The 16,705-nt window shown below is 37.9% G+C and overlaps 2 protein-coding genes across 3 annotated transcripts; both read left to right on the top strand.

The window, feature by feature from the left end:
- Window positions 1-1,055: 1,055 nt before the first annotated feature.
- Window positions 1,056-2,114, top strand: OR5D14 (olfactory receptor family 5 subfamily D member 14). Its single transcript, XM_010964991.2, has one exon. The coding sequence runs from the start codon at window positions 1,086-1,088 to the stop codon at window positions 2,112-2,114; it is 1,029 nt and encodes a 342-aa protein (XP_010963293.2). The 5' UTR covers window positions 1,056-1,085.
- Window positions 2,115-9,788: 7,674 nt separating this feature from the next.
- LOC105076727 (olfactory receptor 5L2-like) lies at window positions 9,789-13,977 on the top strand. 2 transcript variants are annotated; one of them, XM_074373046.1, is made up of 2 exons: window positions 9,789-10,697; window positions 12,181-13,977. In XM_074373046.1, the coding sequence occupies exons 1-2, from the start codon at window positions 9,789-9,791 to the stop codon at window positions 12,250-12,252; spliced, it is 981 nt and encodes a 326-aa protein (XP_074229147.1). In that variant the 3' UTR covers window positions 12,253-13,977. The 2 variants fall into 2 exon arrangements, with proteins under 2 accessions (XP_074229147.1, XP_010963292.2); XM_010964990.2 differs by lacking the exon at window positions 12,181-13,977 and having other exon boundaries at window positions 9,789-10,724.
- Window positions 13,978-16,705: the final 2,728 nt, after the last annotated feature.

The following is a 16,705-nucleotide window of genomic DNA, read 5'->3' as shown; positions in this document are numbered from 1 at the left end:
TGCCTTAATTGCCTGTTTTGTTGTTTGTGAGGAGTGAGATGCTAGTGATTCCCCAGAGTTCGAGTCCCCAGGGTTACCAAGAGAGATGTAAGAACCTTGGCGTCCCAGTAACACTCAACTTGCAGAGAAGCAAGGTGGGGTGGTGACCTGTTTCTCTGTAGCAGGTAAGACTTTCAGGGTGTTTATGAAATGGTAAAAATATTGTTTTCTTGAAATGGTAACTGGGGTATTCATTTACTTTTCTTTTTATAACTCACTGTAAATGCTATCCAAGTCTGAGTTTAATTATATTAAAGAAAGAAGTTAACAATCATGCAAAGAGTTGGCTTCAAGACCATTGACAACTATCTTACAAAGAGTGGAGTAAATTTACTACCTGGAAATGGATATTTACACATATTTCTTTATATGCACCTTAAATTGGTATATAAACTATCACAAGAGTGAGAACTAGTTAATTCCGAGGGAACTCTTACCTGATAAATCCTGAGACCCTTACGAGGTAGCAATACAATGCCTAAGACTGCATTAAAAGCTAACCCGCAGGCTAAAAATCCTGATAAAGTGTACACTCCATTCAGAACTCAAAGCGAGCCATTGTCTTCCTCGGCAGCTAAACAAGTCCATGAGGGAAGCAGCCTTTACTGAACAAAAGGTGTTAAAATGGGGTTGCTATGATCTGTTCTCAGATTTCTGTAGTGATTTACTTTATTCTTGAAAGAGACATATATTCTCGTAAAGACTTTACTTGACTTCTGTTCACAGACAAAAAATACAGTAGCAATATATGTTGTTCTTTGCAGCAAACGTTTTCCATACTTTTTAGACTCTTTCAGTAGTTTATGCACTTACGTGCAAGCGTTTTCTAACAGTTCTGTGCGTATTACACCACTCGCTAATGAGTGGATGTACACACTACAAGTGTCTCGTTTGGAAATGCGAATGGCGATGGAAATGCAAAGACGTTTCAGAGACTCAGCTTGGTGGGGCACATCCACATCTGTCCTCTGTATGAGGCATGTTCTCTGTGGAAGAAGTCAGGACCAATAACTCTTCTGATTTTCTTTTGTCCACCATAGAAGGTCATGCGGTGCCTGTCACTCATTGTCCAAAATCTTCTTTTTGTAAAGAACAAGTCCCTTCTCCCAGCCCCTCTCTTCGAAGGCACTGTGGTGATGGCTGCAAGAAATCTGAGTGTGAAGACGACCTTTGCCCTCTTGGGTTTCACAGATTACCCAGAGCTTCAAGTTCCTCTCTTCCTTGTGTTTCTGATCATGTACGTGATCACGGTGGTAGGGAACCTCGGGATGATATTAATCATCAAAATTCACCCCAGATTTCACACCCCCATGTACTTTTTCCTTAGTCACCTTTCGTTGGTGGATTTTTGCTACTCCTCCATTGTGACTCCCAAGCTGCTTGAGAACTTGGTCGTGGCCGATAAGAGCATCTCCTACTCCAGCTGCATGTTGCAGTACTTCCTGTCCTGCTCGGCCGTGGTGACTGAGTCCTTCATGCTGGCGGTGATGGCCTATGACCGCTTTGTGGCTATCTGTAACCCTCTGCTCTACACAGTGGCCATGTCACCGAGGCTCTGTGCCCTGCTGGTAGCGGGGTCATATCTCTGGGGTATGTTTGGCCCCCTGGTACTCCTTTGCTATGCTCTCCAACTAAACTTTTCTGGACATAATGTAATCAACCACTTTTTCTGTGAATACACGGCTCTCATCGCTGTCTCGAGTTCCGATATCCACATCCCCCACCTGCTGCTCTTTGGCTTCGCCACCTTCAATGAGGTGAGCACACTCCTGATCATCCTCACTTCCTACATCTTTATTTTTGTCACGGTGCTGAACATCCATTCTGCCAGTGGGCGTCACAAAGCCTTCTCCACCTGTGCCTCCCACCTGACCGCCATCACCATCTTCCACGGGACCATCCTTTCCCTCTACTGCGTCCCCAACTCCAAAAATTCTCAGCAGACTGTCAAGGTGGCCTCTGTCTTTTACACAGTGGTCAACCCCATGCTGAACCCTCTGATCTACAGCCTCAGGAACAAAGATGTGAAGGATGCCTTCTGGAAATTAATAGACACAAAAGTCTCACTTCACTGAACCAATGTCAAAAGATGTCTCCAATCTCAATGAACAATGGGATCAGAGACTTCTAAAACGGTAACGAACATTTTCATGAGGTTTTTACAGATAACGGTGATGTTAATCTGTTGTGAATTGGTAAGCTCAAATCCTTTGAAGATGAAAAAAAAGTTCATTCTGGGATGAATTCCACGGGACTTTATCCACAAATCATCTATTTCTTCAAATGCTCTAAAAACAAACACATGAAATACTACAGAGCACAACAGAAGTTTCCAATGTGGGGAATGTATTTGTTGAGAGAATGATGGTAACTCAGCAGGGAGAAAGCCTTTCTGGTTTGTTGCCGCAGATGGCAGTGTGTGACTTGCCTTTAAAGTTACTCATGCTGTATGTCACTGAAGCATTGTGTCATTGCTGGGAAATACAGATGGCTATCAAAAATGAGGGGTGATTTTTTTCTGACACCTTCATCCCTTGGGTTCTGTGAATTCTATAAATGAACAGTCATCTACTTTAAACAATCAAATTATGTGGAGATGTACGAAAAACAAGGACATTTATACCAATTGTGTAGATGATGTGGAGATTAAAGAAACTAGTCTAGAAATGACTGAAATGAGGCAAAAACTCAATCCTGTTGACTCTAAGCCTAGTGCCTTTTCATGATAGTACCTCTAGGTCACAGAAATTTGTTTTGTCCTTCAGAAAGGACACTCACTGTGGTCATTTCAATATGCCTAGACATGTTTGGGTATTATCACTCAAAAGGCTGCATTCCCAGTATTACCAGGTCTGGAAATCTCTACAGGCATTATCTAATCTAGTTCCTATGTATTAGAACTAGTATGAATATAATACACATTTTATTTGCAAATATTGAGGAATCATATTTCAAATTTTCTGTTCTAATGTTTGTGTGAATGACTAAACAAGAACAAATATCCAGTAACAAACATCCTAAAAATTAAAGCAAATTGTAGTAGGAAGACTAGCCCTATATAATTTAAAGTAAATTTAAAGACCTTATTATTAAAAGCACTGTCATATTTGGACAAATAGGTCACCATATTAGAAAATGAAAAACTTTGATCTCACTTTATTTCCCACACCAAAAGAGAGTTCTAAATACCAGTTTAAAACTAACATTGGATGATTCTATAAAACTTCTTGGCAAAATAACAGAAAATGAAATAATATTTCCAATAAAAAGCTCAGAACAAAGTTACCACGTTTATCACATATAGAAGAGGAGAAAATGACAATCCTCTAGAAAAAGCTGACATAATTAACAGCCCTTATAAAAGAAAAACAAACAGCCCTTAAACGTTTGAAGAATTGTTCAACCTGACTTATAATAATAGAAATACAAATGGAAACTGCCTTGAGCTCTCATTCCTCACCTACCAGAACAGTAAAATCCCTGCAAGTGAAGATGCAGGGAAACAGACATTTTGATACATTGGAGGCAGGAAGGTAACATGTTACCTGTGATTTGAATTACTAGCAACAATTCATGTGCCCTTATCCTTTTTAAACATTCATAGACCTGTCAAGTATGCAGTCGTAAAAACAGAAAGGGGAAGCTTTCTCTATATTGCTATGGAGAGAGTTCTAGAACATAATCTTACAGGAAGAAAGACAAGATATAGAAGAGATTTTATAATGTAATAAACTGTGTGAAATAAGAGAAGATAAAACAAAAACTCATAAAAAAAGAGAGGAAAGAAAACTTTTAGAAATGAACTTTGTAATACAGCATTGCTTTGGGGGAAATGTAATATTTTACACAGTTTAAATGACCTAACTTTATATCAGAAAGTGTATCAAAGATACCCACAAAATTAAAAACACATAAAAAGAAATGAATCCATTCATAATGTTGGAAACATGGTCGAAAAGAGTGAAACATTTTCTATAAAGGACTTGAAACACAGCATTTTGAGTGTACCACATATTGCAATGCTACTTTAGTATAAAATAAATAATTATTGAAATTTTATTGAAACTAAAGTTAACAACATGGAGAAGAATTGCAGCTCTAACAGGAGCAAATAAAAATGTTCAATTTTAATTCAAAATTCAATTTGAAACATTTTTCCTTTTAAATCAAATACCACTAATGAAGGTAACTCAGTTGCAGTAAACACTGCTAGTCCCAAAACTTCCTCTGAAGGAAATCTCTACCCTATAGACAGAACCAGAACTTTTTGAATAAATAGGGGGTTTGAAGTCTGAGGTAGAAAATCTAATGAGCCTTGAGTGGCTTAATTTTCCAGAAGGCAAGACCAGTGTTAGCAGTTTGATCATTTCTAAGAGACGTAGAAGGCAACTTGAAATGGCTACCCACTAGCTTATGATGAACATAAAAATGAGTATTGACTGAAATTAATTTAAAGTCATCAAATATGTTTAAGTCAAATATGTCTAAATACTAAAAAAAAATAAATAAATAAATCATTGGTTACTATTAAATGTTGCTGGGGATATCAAATCATTATGTGGAATATTGGTAAATAAATGAGATAAATAGTTATTCTGTCTTTCCTCAGTGAATTGTATTTCAGGGTTACCCAACAGTTCAGGAGAAATTCAGAAGTAAAATCAGAAGGTATTAAAAACATTAAGTGAAAGTTGGTGGGAAATGCTAAAATGAAGTAATCCCGCTGACAGTGCCTGAATCCACAGATCAGACTGAGCATCACAGAAAGCCGGACACCAGGGAGCACACACCCTACACCTGGTGCGGCTGGCGGTCATGAGGACCACGTAGGAAGACTCCTTGCCTAGAGGAAACTAAGGGAGTGAATCCGAACTATAAACTTCTTGATGTGAGCATCAGTTTAAAGAACTGATGTAGGAACAAGTCAAATGACACCAAATAAAGCAAAAAGCCAAATGCAGACTATGAACCATTCTACAAATGATCCAATTTCTCCAAAAAATTACCTAAACACACATATATGTACACACACACAAACACACAAAAGGAACTATTACACAATATATGGACCATGTTATATAACACTGGAACTGTTACATACTAAAGGAAACCTAATTACAACCACCAAATTTGTTTGAATCTTGATTCAAATTAACTTTAAAAATATATCTTGAAGACACTTGTGGAAGTTTAAAGAGATTTGGTCTGAATTTATATTAAGACTACAGTATTATTTTTGTTAGGCACAATTTTGGTACAGGTGTTTAATTAAATGTCTACTTTGCTGATGGTTATTCTTTTTACAAATCACTATTAATGACTTAGTTGTCTTAGAAGTGGGTTAATAGAGAAATATAATATCCTACAAATATGATACTGTTTTAAATGACTCCAGTTTATAGAAGCGGAAGCCAGGGGCTCACTCTTCTGGGAATGCCCTGACTCTTCAGGACAAAGAACGATCTACATAGTCTCATATTTCAAGCTTCACACAGGAATGTTTGGCCAAAAAATACATTTGGGACAGGAAAAAAGTCAGCGTAACAAGCAGTTCTTACAGTAACATGTTTTGAGGCTTATAGTGTTGGTTTAAGTACTTTTTATTTCTTTGAAAATCTTCAGAAGGCTTAAAATTTTTAAATTACATTGACCATTTTTTTTTTGTTTTATCATCCAAATTATTTCCACAGAGCTGAAATTATTTAACAAAAATTTATTAATGAAACTGTACTGGGAAAGTACTTGTGTTGTCACTTATTGTGTTATTGGTCTAAGGAAAACCAACCTACTGGCATAAATACATCTTTAAAGGACACCTGTAGATACACTCAGATAAGTTTTATTCTGTTTTTCCTTGTCATAAATAATGTCACTATGAAAAATTCATTTTATACATTTTTTCCATAGGGGATTTAGAAAGCCTAGAACAATATCATAAACCGCAGAACTGTTGAGATGCATTTAAAAAGCTGACTGTCTAAAAATAAGTTGTATTTGCTCAAAAGTTCCCTTTGCTCACATGTTCTTTTCCCCATATACTTGCTCCCTCACTTCATAAATGCTCAAAAAGCACCTCGTAGTAGACTGGTCTGACCTCCCTATTTTAAATGACACCTTTAATTATATTTATTTCAGCATTTATAAGCACTGGAAAATGACAACATATACATTTGTGTTTTATATTCCCCATTCAATATAAATTGTTGACACAGGGACATTCTTTTTCCCACAGTACCCAAGCTATTAACTAGCTCAGGATAAGCCTATAATAAATAAATAAAAGAAAAAAAAATGAATGAGTAATTATATATCCTCATTCTGTACTCAGTTTCTGTATTGCTTATCATATAGCAATTAAGCTGTATGAATATTCATAATTCTTCTTAATAATTCTTAATAATTCTTCCGCTTAGAGGAACCTCGATTAAAACAATGAAATTTAAGAGTTAAAAAAATTTAACATATTGTTAATTTCATTACCTTTCCAAAACAGTATTATTCTAAAATGGTATTATTTTATGTGGTGTAAACACAGTATGTAAAAAACTTACAACTTCATATTGACAGTATTCAATTTATAGATAAAGACCACAACATCAATTTCAATACAATTTTTATATTTAAATCAATTATAAAAACCCCTGCCATGTCTTTAAGCCTAAGGTAAACAGATAAACACAGCAGCTTTCCTGTGAGGGTGTCTCCCAGATGATAGAAAGGGTCACTGTCAATGATGACCTTTATAGACGTTTCCTTAGTTTTTCTGTCATGAGTTTCCCTCCTTCAGAGGGATGCATTTTATGACAGCAGGTTCAAGGTGTACTAAAAACAACAGCAATGAGAACAAAACAGATGCTAAACAAACATCATCTTCACTCTACTAACATCTGATTTCAAAACATCACTATATCGACTAAAACATGTCTAATGCCATCATTTTTCCCTGAAAAATATATGCCAGAAAGAAATAAGAAGTCATACCACAGGTTTGAAAAGTCTTGATAAAAGCAACGTTTAGACTTCATGGAAAGCAAAATTTCATAGTGTTCTTTTTTTTCAATTTTTTTATTGAAGTCTAGTTGACTAGCATATGGTATCACTTACATGTAGAATCTAAGAACTGATCCAAATGAACTTATTTACAAAACATAAGCAGACTTACAGAGCAAACACACTCATGGTGGACAGTGTATTTATGCCTTAGGTTTTGGAGGTTTGCTTTTGCTGTTCTCGTTGGGGTAATTCCCAGAGTAATTTTTGAATGAATAAGTGGAATCCTTGCTTTTGAAGAATGAAAGAAAGGGAATAGTGAGAGTGCTGGGTGGAAAAGCGATGCTGAAACACTCCTCAAAGTCAGGCAATTATCAGATGGATCAATTTTAGGGAAATAAGTATAGGTTATTGAGAATCTGGAAACTCAATACCTGTAACTAATTACATTCAAGGAATTCTTGAAATATTTGGTGTATCCAGGAGCACAAACCACAGGCCATCTTTTGAATGGTGTTGGTTTAGGGAGATGCTGTACTCTCAGAAGAGAAGCAGACCTGGGAGGAGTCCCTCAGGCGTATTAGTGTACTTCACAAGGGCAGCGTGACCTCTGGTTCACAAAACCATGTTCGGATGAGGGTACAGTGCTCTGCAGTGCGTCATGAGCTCTGTGAGGAATCCTGTTGGATTATAACGTGTCCCAAGTTGGGACAGTTTTCCCCCTGTTTATATTTCAGATAAGTCATTAATTATTTGAGTCCCAAGGTGATGCTGCTGTCTTCATATCTTGTCGATGTCCACAGAGATCAGTGACTAACTGTGGAAACCTAAGGAATGTGGGCCCCAGGGATGCACACAACATTAAAAACATAAAGCCCATCACATTTCCCTTCATAGTATCTTCAGAAACAGACGAAGCAAGGTTTATCCCACAAGTTGGTTGGAAAGACTACACTCTGACTTTTCAGGAAGTGGAAGGTTAGTAGTATTGATGTGTTTTTAAGAATCTATATTTACCATTCACTTAATTAGAGTGTTTTAAGAAAGGACATGCTTTGGGCATTCCTATATAAAAGTATTTTCCCTTTTTGAGGAACAGTCTCAAGGGGAAATTGTCACAATTTAATCTGCAGGGCCAAATACCTTGTAACAACTATTTGCATTGAGGGGAAGAGTGTAAACAAATCGGGAAGAAAGCTTGACTTCTCTCTCCTTCACTTCTCCTCTCTCTCACCTGGACTCCACCTGTGGAATGTGGTCAAGACAGGATGGAGTTTCTCCTGACAGTCATGCTGACGCTGAGTTCTATTGAGGGGTCCTCAGGACTGCTCACGGAGGGACACAGACATGTGACCCACCTCTGAAGCAGGAAGGGGAGGAACTGCATTGGCCCTGCCCCAAAGGGACTTTGCGACGTCTCTCCATAGCAGGTTTCTCATCATGGTTCCAGTGACATTTTGGGTTTTAGTCTAGATTCCTTTTACTCCAGGAAAAACCAACTAGTGCCTCTAAAGCACGTATAAGTACCAGGGTTCCGGAGAGAGAGGAAATGGGCCTGCTCTTACGCTCTGTTGGCATTTTCTATTTGGGAGGGACCTTGAATGTATCTGCCCTTTATTTAAAAAAAAACAATCCCACCTTTCTTTGCAACACAGCCATAACACTTACATTTTGTGAGAAATCAAGGAAGTGTCTACATCAATTTTTTAAGTAGTTGAAATAAAATATTTATGTTCCACTGGTGTTGTGAGGATTAAATACCCTATGTAACTTATGTACAGATATATAATATTTTATCTGGGCTCTCTGGCTTTCTGTTTTCTCACTTGCCATTTTTCATAGTCATTTCCAGGTCATTAAAAGTTCTTGGAAAGCTGCATAGTTTTCCATAATTTGTGTGTGTGTGTGTGTGTGTGTGTGTGAGATAACTTTGACCATTTCCCTGATGTTTTACATTTTATTTCTAAGTTTTGCTGTTATAAATAAAGGTGCAATGCATAGCACCAAGCATTTCTGTTAATTTTATCTTCACATCTTTGTTTAGTTCTTTCAACAGATTTAAAGTAGTGAATTTATTTGTCAGATAGGTTTTTCTAAGGGTTGAGAATCACAGTTACAGGAAGTTTGGATCTGACTGCGAAAGCCCTGAATAATGACTGAATTGTATAGCGTCGTTAACAAAATCACTATGCTGATTTTATAGAAGAAATGCTAATATAGATCATAAAACCTACTTTGTCCATCTGGACCATATTTATAAGAAATAAATACCCACAAGGGTTAACAATCTTAAAGAAGCATACTTCTCACCATTTCAGTGGGAATAAGCAAGGTTATTATGTGGTAATTAAAAAAAAATTATTTCTCAGGATCCCAATATATTTGACACTAAGTAAAAAATTTTCCCTAAAAAGAGATTTGAATTTCATAAAACAGTATGGCTAATTCAATGATGTCTTTCAATGATTCAGTTTCCAAGCTGTAAATTGTGTACGACTAGTTTAGGGAATCATATAGGCTCTTACAGAAGCAAATGCTTTTGTGTGATTTATAAATTAAACTGTGAGCTCTATGCATTTGTGTGCTGCAGTGTCTGAGCCTTTCCTAAGTTTCACAAAAACAGTATCCAATTTCTTTGCTGAAACAAATTAACTATCCCTCTTATTCTCATGTCTTCTTTAGGAGAGAGTCACAACTGGATTTGGGATGATATAATGGAGAATAACATGTATTTTTTCCAGCCCCAATAAAGTGCAGACATGGGGAAGGAAAACTGCACCACCGTGACCAAGTTCATTCTCCTCGGGTTCTCAGATGCCCCTGACTTGAGAGTCTTCCTCTTCCTGGTGTTTCTCGTCATCTACGGAGTCACGGTTTGGGGCAACCTGGGCATGATCGCACTGATTCAGGTCAGCCCTCGGCTCCACACCCCCATGTACTTTTTCCTCAGCCACTTGTCCTTTGTGGATTTCTGTTACTCCACTGTCATTGTGCCAAAGATGCTAGACAGTATCTTCAGGGACGACAAAACCATTTCCTTCCTGGGATGTGCTGTGCAATTCTACTTGTTTTGCACGTGTGGGGTAACCGAGGTCATCCTGCTGGCTGTGATGGCCTATGACCGCTTTGTGGCCATCTGTGACCCTCTGCTGTACATGGTGACCATGTCCCGAAGCCTCTGTGTGGAGCTGGTGTCTTGCTGCTACCTCTGTGGGACTGTGTGTTCTCTGATTCACTTGGGTTTAGCTCTTAAGATCCCATCCTACAGATCAAATGTGATTAACCACTTCTTCTGTGATCTTCCCCCGCTTTTATCTCTTGCCTGCTCTGACGTCACTGTGAATCGATTGCTGCTATACGTTGTGGCCACTTTCAATGAGATCATCACCAGCGTGATCATCCTCACCTCCTACTTGTTTATTCTCATCACCATCCTGAGGATGCCCTCTGCAGAGGGCAGGTCTAAAGCCTTTTCCACCTGTGCCTCCCACCTCGCAGCCATCATTGTCTTGCAGGGAACAATCCTTTTCATTTATTGCCGCCCTGGTTCTGGCAGCAGTAGGGATGCTGACAAAGTGGCCACGGTGTTCTACACTGTGGTGATTCCCATGCTGAACCCCCTGATCTATAGTCTGAGGAACAAGGACGTGAAGGAAGCCCTCAGAAAAGTGGTGAACTCCACAATACTTTCCTAGAGAACAGTCTTCTAGCAGGACTCAGAGCCCCAAAGTGGAGGCTGGTGGAAGGTTGAACTGACGGGCTGCACTGCTGGAGTTAAGGGAACAATCAAGGAGTGTGTAGTTATGAGTCAGTCCTTTGATTCACTTATCTTGTGTCTTATCAATTTACTAGTTCATGATTAAGCATATTTCAGAATCTGCCACCTATTGCTTTTCTTTTATTCAATTTAAAATGTTTTAAATGGGACTAGTCAGTGGATGTTAAAGCACATCCATTTAATTTGCTGTAAAACCTTCATGAGCTTAATGATGAACTCACAAGTATCAACATAAATATACATGTATAAATATTGACATTTACAGAGACTGAAATTTGTTCAGAAAGCAGAGAAGGGTAAGTCTAGTGGAGAAAGCCTTGGAGGATATCTTTAGAAAGTGGGTAATGTCCCTATGTGTCAGTGAGTCACTCAGATTTACCATCTGTAGAACCACTAGCTCATTATAGCTTTCACTTATTCATTTTACTTTAGTTTACACTTATTTAATGTATTTATTTTTGTAATGTTTGGTATATTCCCATGGTCCATCCCCAGCCCCCGCCATGTGGGAAACACCTGATACATGCTCCCCGACATATTTTATGTGTATTAAAACAAATACCTAAATGTAAGTTAATTTACTTTGTGAAGAGTTATTTTTGTGACAGTATAGCTGACAAATATGAGAGGAAGAGTCTATAGGTTTAAAGGCCAATTTGGAGGTTATAGAACAGTATGAGTATAAAACAATAAACATATGATCTAAAGAAATGTCAGAGGTAATAGAAAAAACAAAAATCAATAATTTTGCATAAATGTGGTATTTTAAGTTGCTGAAGAGATGACCAGTCTATAATAAATTGGAAGTAAAGATGAGATTATGCTGTGAACATACACAATATAATTATTTATCAGGTATCCAGGATGTTTGCAACAACTTTAGAAACTAAAATACTGATTCTAGCCAGATATAGCTTCTCCTGGGGACACTGAGAAACCAAATTCCTCTTTGCGGTCCTATCGTTGATATATATAATGAGATGCTCTGTCCTAAATACCCCTGGTGGGACTGTTGTTCACAAGATGTATGGTTTTCTGCCATTTGTCCCATGACCCCCCTTCTCTGCTCATATCTAGCTACCTGCCTACTCTAACAACTAGAATTAACAATACTGTATTGTATACTTGAAACTTGCTAAGAGTGTCAGACTCAAGTGCTCTCATAAAAAAAAAAGAAAATGGTAACATGTAAAGTCATGAGTATGTTAATTAGCTTGATTGTGGTGATTTTTTACACAATGTGTATGTAGATCATACCATCAAATTTTACATCTTGAATACATACAGGGTTTGTTGATCAATTATATCTCAATAAGTTAAAAAAAGAATAAAACAATATACTAAAAAAGAGGAATGTCTGCTGAGTAATAAAGATAACTTCTGTTACGACTTGTTTGGAGAATGATCATGGGGCATGGAGAGAAGACATTTCAAGTTTTGATTAACTTTCGTATAAAATGTTTCTAAAGCTTCTGCTTGTTTTTATTCAAGTTTCCCAAGAAAATTGAATTACATCAGAAAACAATAATTAATTTTAATTGCTTGTTTTGAGGCCTCTGAAGAATAAGGAAAGCAATTTTCTCTAGGGTCCTAATTGTGTTAGAGAAGGAAGATAGGTAGACATGAGCAGAGAAAGGGGGACGTAGACCAAATGGCAGGAATTGGGGAAAAAAAGAGGAGAACAGGACCAAATGCAGGAAACCATGCATCACACAAACAGCAAGGGTCCCTGGGCCAACAAGGAGAAACAGGAACCCGGGGAGTGATAAGAAACCACACACTTTGGGGTGACAAGTGTCCTGGAGGTGGACAAAGGAAGATGGAATAAAGCAGGAATCTCTGGCATCTGATGTAACCTTTTGCTCATTATGGTCTCATTGCAATAAAACTAGCCTTGCAGATTAGAAGCACCCACCACGCACCAATGCTATGACACTTCCTATCCAGACTAAATAAGCACAAACATCTATCCTCTCCTCAGGAAGCTGCAGCTGGGATGGAAATCAGGGAACTCAAACCCTTCCCTCCCCAAAGGGTATTCTGCCCGTTGATTTTTATGCACATGTAACCAACTTGCCAAAGAAACTCAGGGCAGCTGCTCACCTGAGCCTGCCCGCCCTCCCCTCGAGAGTGCACTACCCTTAATGAATCTTCACTTCTTTCTTGACCTCTGTGTCTCATCTTTGAAATCTTTCTATGATGAGACAAGAACCTAATCACTGGCACCCATGGCAGAAGGCGTGAAAGTACGTATAAGAGTCTTAGCCTCTCCCCCAAACCAGCAAGCTCTCCAGAGGCTGGAGGGGGGCTGCCTTTTCCACTAGTAAGTTCATTTGCAGTTCTGAGAAAATATGTACACTCTTTACCACGTACAGTATCTAATAGATACCTTAGGTTCAGTCATTTCTTCATGAAAAAGATCAGTTTGGGGAAATTTTGAGCCACTGCAAACATTAAGTATCTGGACCACAAAGTACATACTTTTCAGAGAGCTTTGAAAAGAGGTCCTGACTTAGCTGAGTGCTGGCAGGGATGTGGAAAAATTGGATCCTTTGGAGACTGCTGGTAGAGATGCAAAATGGTGCAGCTGCTGTGGAAAATAGGAGGGAAGTTTTTCACAATAAGATAATTAAATAAATATATGATCTGGTAATCCTGCCTCTGGGTATTTATCCAAAAGAATTGAAATCATGATTTCAAAGAAATATTAGCATTCCTGTGTTCATTGCAGAAGTAAGCACAATAGCCAAGATGTGGAAGCATCTTAAATGTTTATGGACAAATAAGTAGGTGAAGAATATGTGGTAGATACATACAATGGAATACAATTCAGCCTTAAAAAAAAAGGATGGAAATTCTGCAATATATAACCACGTGGATGGACATTGAAGACATTGTGTTTAGTGAAGTGAGCCAGTCAAAGAAAATGACTCCACTCATATAATGTACCTAATGTACCTAATGTAATCAAATTCTTAGAATCAGGGTGGAATGATAGACGTCTGTCAGGGGCTAGTGGAGGGGGAAATGGGAAGGTGCAAATCAATTGACATAAAGTTTCAGTTGAGCTTGAATAAGTTCTAGAAGTTACTGTATAAAAGCCATATCTGTAGTCGACAATACTGTGTTGTACACTTAAAATCTCTTAAGAGGGCAGGTCTCATGTTAAGTGTTCTTACCACAATAAAATAAAATGCTTAAAAAAAATAAATATTGGTATGTTATGATCATCCCTAAAATCTAAATTTTATTTGGATTCCATAAGTTTTTTTTTCTTTTTAATTAACACCCTCTTTCTTTTCAGGGATCCAATCCAGGGTACCACATTGCTTTTAGCTGTCATATCTCCCCAACCTCTTCTGTGACAGTTTTTCACTCTTTTCCTGTTTTTCTTTTCTTTGACATTTCTAAGGAGCACTGGCGAGGTGTCCTGCTGAGGGCTTCCAAGTGTGGGTTTGCCTAATGAGTGTTCTCACACTAACCTGGGATTACGGGTTTGGGGGAAGAATACCAGAGAGGGGTTTTTCTCATCACCGTATATCATGGGGTAAATGATATTCACATCACAGCACTGGTGATGGTCACCTTTATCTTTTGCTTCAGGTAGCGTTGGACAAGGGTCCCCGAACTTGACCGAAGTTCCAGGTTTTCTAGTACACACTTATTACATCATAAGCAGTGATTAATTTTAATTGTTTATCTCATGCCTTTAAGAGAATGAGGCAACAGAGAGCCTCTAGGGTTTAAGTCCCAAAGGTTGTGGCTCTAGATATAAGAATACATGCATCACTTCCAACCAGGAGAGGTCCTACCTTTGCCATTAGCAGGTATGCTTTAAGATTCTAAAGGCAGATTGATAGAAATTTCAATGTAGGGTATCTAGAAAAAATAAACGTGTGAGGGGTATCTTATCATGTAGACCCAGACAATTCTTGATAAATATTTAGTCATTGCAAAAGTTATATATCTCAAATTCCAAGGAAGAGGAAGCACACTGGTTCCTGAATAACAGCCCCATAAACAACAAGTGCCTGGAATGGGGGTTAGAAGCGCTCTGGGAATTTGGGGAATGTGCACTGTCTTGCTTCTACAAATTTTGGAAGGTACAGTCAAGGGGAAATAGACAAGTATTTAAATTAAAAAAAACTAAACAGAGATCAAACAAACATCCTAGTTTAAAAAAAAAGGGGGGGGGGCATCTGTAATTAAGGCTATAAAGCAGCCCTGGGAGCAAAAATTACTACAAAATGGAGAAAAAATACAGGGAAGATTTTAGCTGCCATATTTCCTGAACTGAAAGACACTTAGCAGCAATTTAAAAATAGCATTTGGGTCACAAGGATTATTACATGAAATATAACATTGGTTTAAAATGGACCCTGAAGTGCCTTAGGTAAGTTAACTAGTTAGAATGTCTGGCTTTGTGATAGATGGTCTTTCGAGGTTGTCTTTAATGCTCAGATTTGTGAGTGCAGGAAGAGACAGGGGACTCGAGTGTCTCAGGTTTGCTCATGATCTGACATCTTCACTGATGAGCCATCTGAAATCTATTTCTTGGGTTGTGGGACCAGAGAGAACCTCACCAGAAGTGACAGAGAAAGAGGTTCCCAGTCTGGTAGGATCTGAGAGGGGCTGGTGACCAGTTAGAGAAAAACGATTCTTTTGTATTACTGTTTTATCATGAAATGTCTTCATAGTATAGTGCTACCTGAAGTATTTAATCTTCTTCCTTCACAGGTAATCAAGGGACAGAGTACATTTCCCGTTATGTCTTAAAGGGAGGAGAGAGGGAGGGAGGGAGAGAGAGAGCGAGCAAGAGAGAGCAAGCGAGAGAAGGAGAGAAAGGGAGGCTGACGAAAGGGAAGTTTTTAAGTCAGAATCTTTGCTACAGTTATTCTTCCTGGGAGAGAAGATTTTGCTAAATCTTTTTCTCAGTTCATCCTGTTTGATGCTGCTTTACCATAGAGATCTGTGATATTTATATGTTCATTGGGCAATTTCCCTTAGATTTATAGTTTCTGGTTTGTCATTTAAGAGTATGATCATTAATAAAGCAAATGTCTTAGTATCTGGACCTTGAACACGGATCAGTCTATTGCAGAGCAATGGATAATTGCTGGGAGTCGTGGAATCAGGGTTCTAGCCATGCATGTAGAGACTGGTCCCAATTTGCATGGTACAGGGAAAGTCAAGGTTCTCCAGCTTCTGTTTTGTCATTTCTAGAATAAGGAAGTAGACTAGATTATCTTTATTATTTGTCTCAATTTTATTATTCCTCATGCAATGAGGGGGAATTGACCAGCTGGACTCCCCGAGTTGGGACGCACACAACAGATTTACTGAGACAGAAACACAAACGAGTATTAAGGTACAATTTGCAATGAACAATAAAGGCATAAATGTAAAGTGTCAAGGGTGTCATTCGTCCTGTCACGTTGTGAACATATGCAAAAATTAATTTGTTTAGGAATTTCTCATTTTCCTACTAATTGTAGGACTGACATAATCAGTTATTGTACTATGCTGGGTTATACTTTTAATGAGCTTACAATGTTCAAGGACAATTGAAAGTATTATGGGAGGATTTCATTTAAAATAACCCCAATCCCTTGATCTCATATTTTCATGTGTAAATATTAAAATTACAATTGAGAACTACTAAAAATTAATTCAAAATTGTATTGTTTTACTTAAAGAAAATTTTTAGAAGGATTATCACGTTTTAAAAAGATATTAGGCATTTAGCACATCTTGCATAAAAAATACACAGAGAAATTCCGAAAGAGATATTTTATTTCACCTTTCAGTCTTGGTAAGAAGTCATTAATGGAGTGTCTCATATTATCACTTTCCTTAATATTTTTGTTCCAGGACTGATTGAGATTCTGACAAACAGAA

This window comes from Camelus bactrianus, chromosome 10, assembly GCF_048773025.1.
Source record: "Camelus bactrianus isolate YW-2024 breed Bactrian camel chromosome 10, ASM4877302v1, whole genome shotgun sequence".
NCBI classification, from domain to species: Eukaryota; Metazoa; Chordata; class Mammalia; order Artiodactyla; family Camelidae; genus Camelus; species Camelus bactrianus.
The sequence above is the reverse complement of the archived record's forward strand: the minus strand, read 5'-3'. Positions and strand labels throughout refer to the sequence as shown.

Bases quoted from the DNA above. Each gene is read 5' to 3' on its own strand.
- OR5D14 (XM_010964991.2), top strand. From the start codon at position 1,086: ATGCGGTGCCTGTCACTCATTGTCCAAAATCTTCTTTTTGTAAAGAAC.
- LOC105076727 (XM_074373046.1), top strand. From the start codon at position 9,789: ATGGGGAAGGAAAACTGCACCACCGTGACCAAGTTCATTCTCCTCGGG. The intron at 10,698-12,180 runs GTGGTGAACTCC...TGAGTAATAAAG, and splicing joins TGAAGGAAGCCCTCAGAAAA to ATAACTTCTGTTACGACTTG.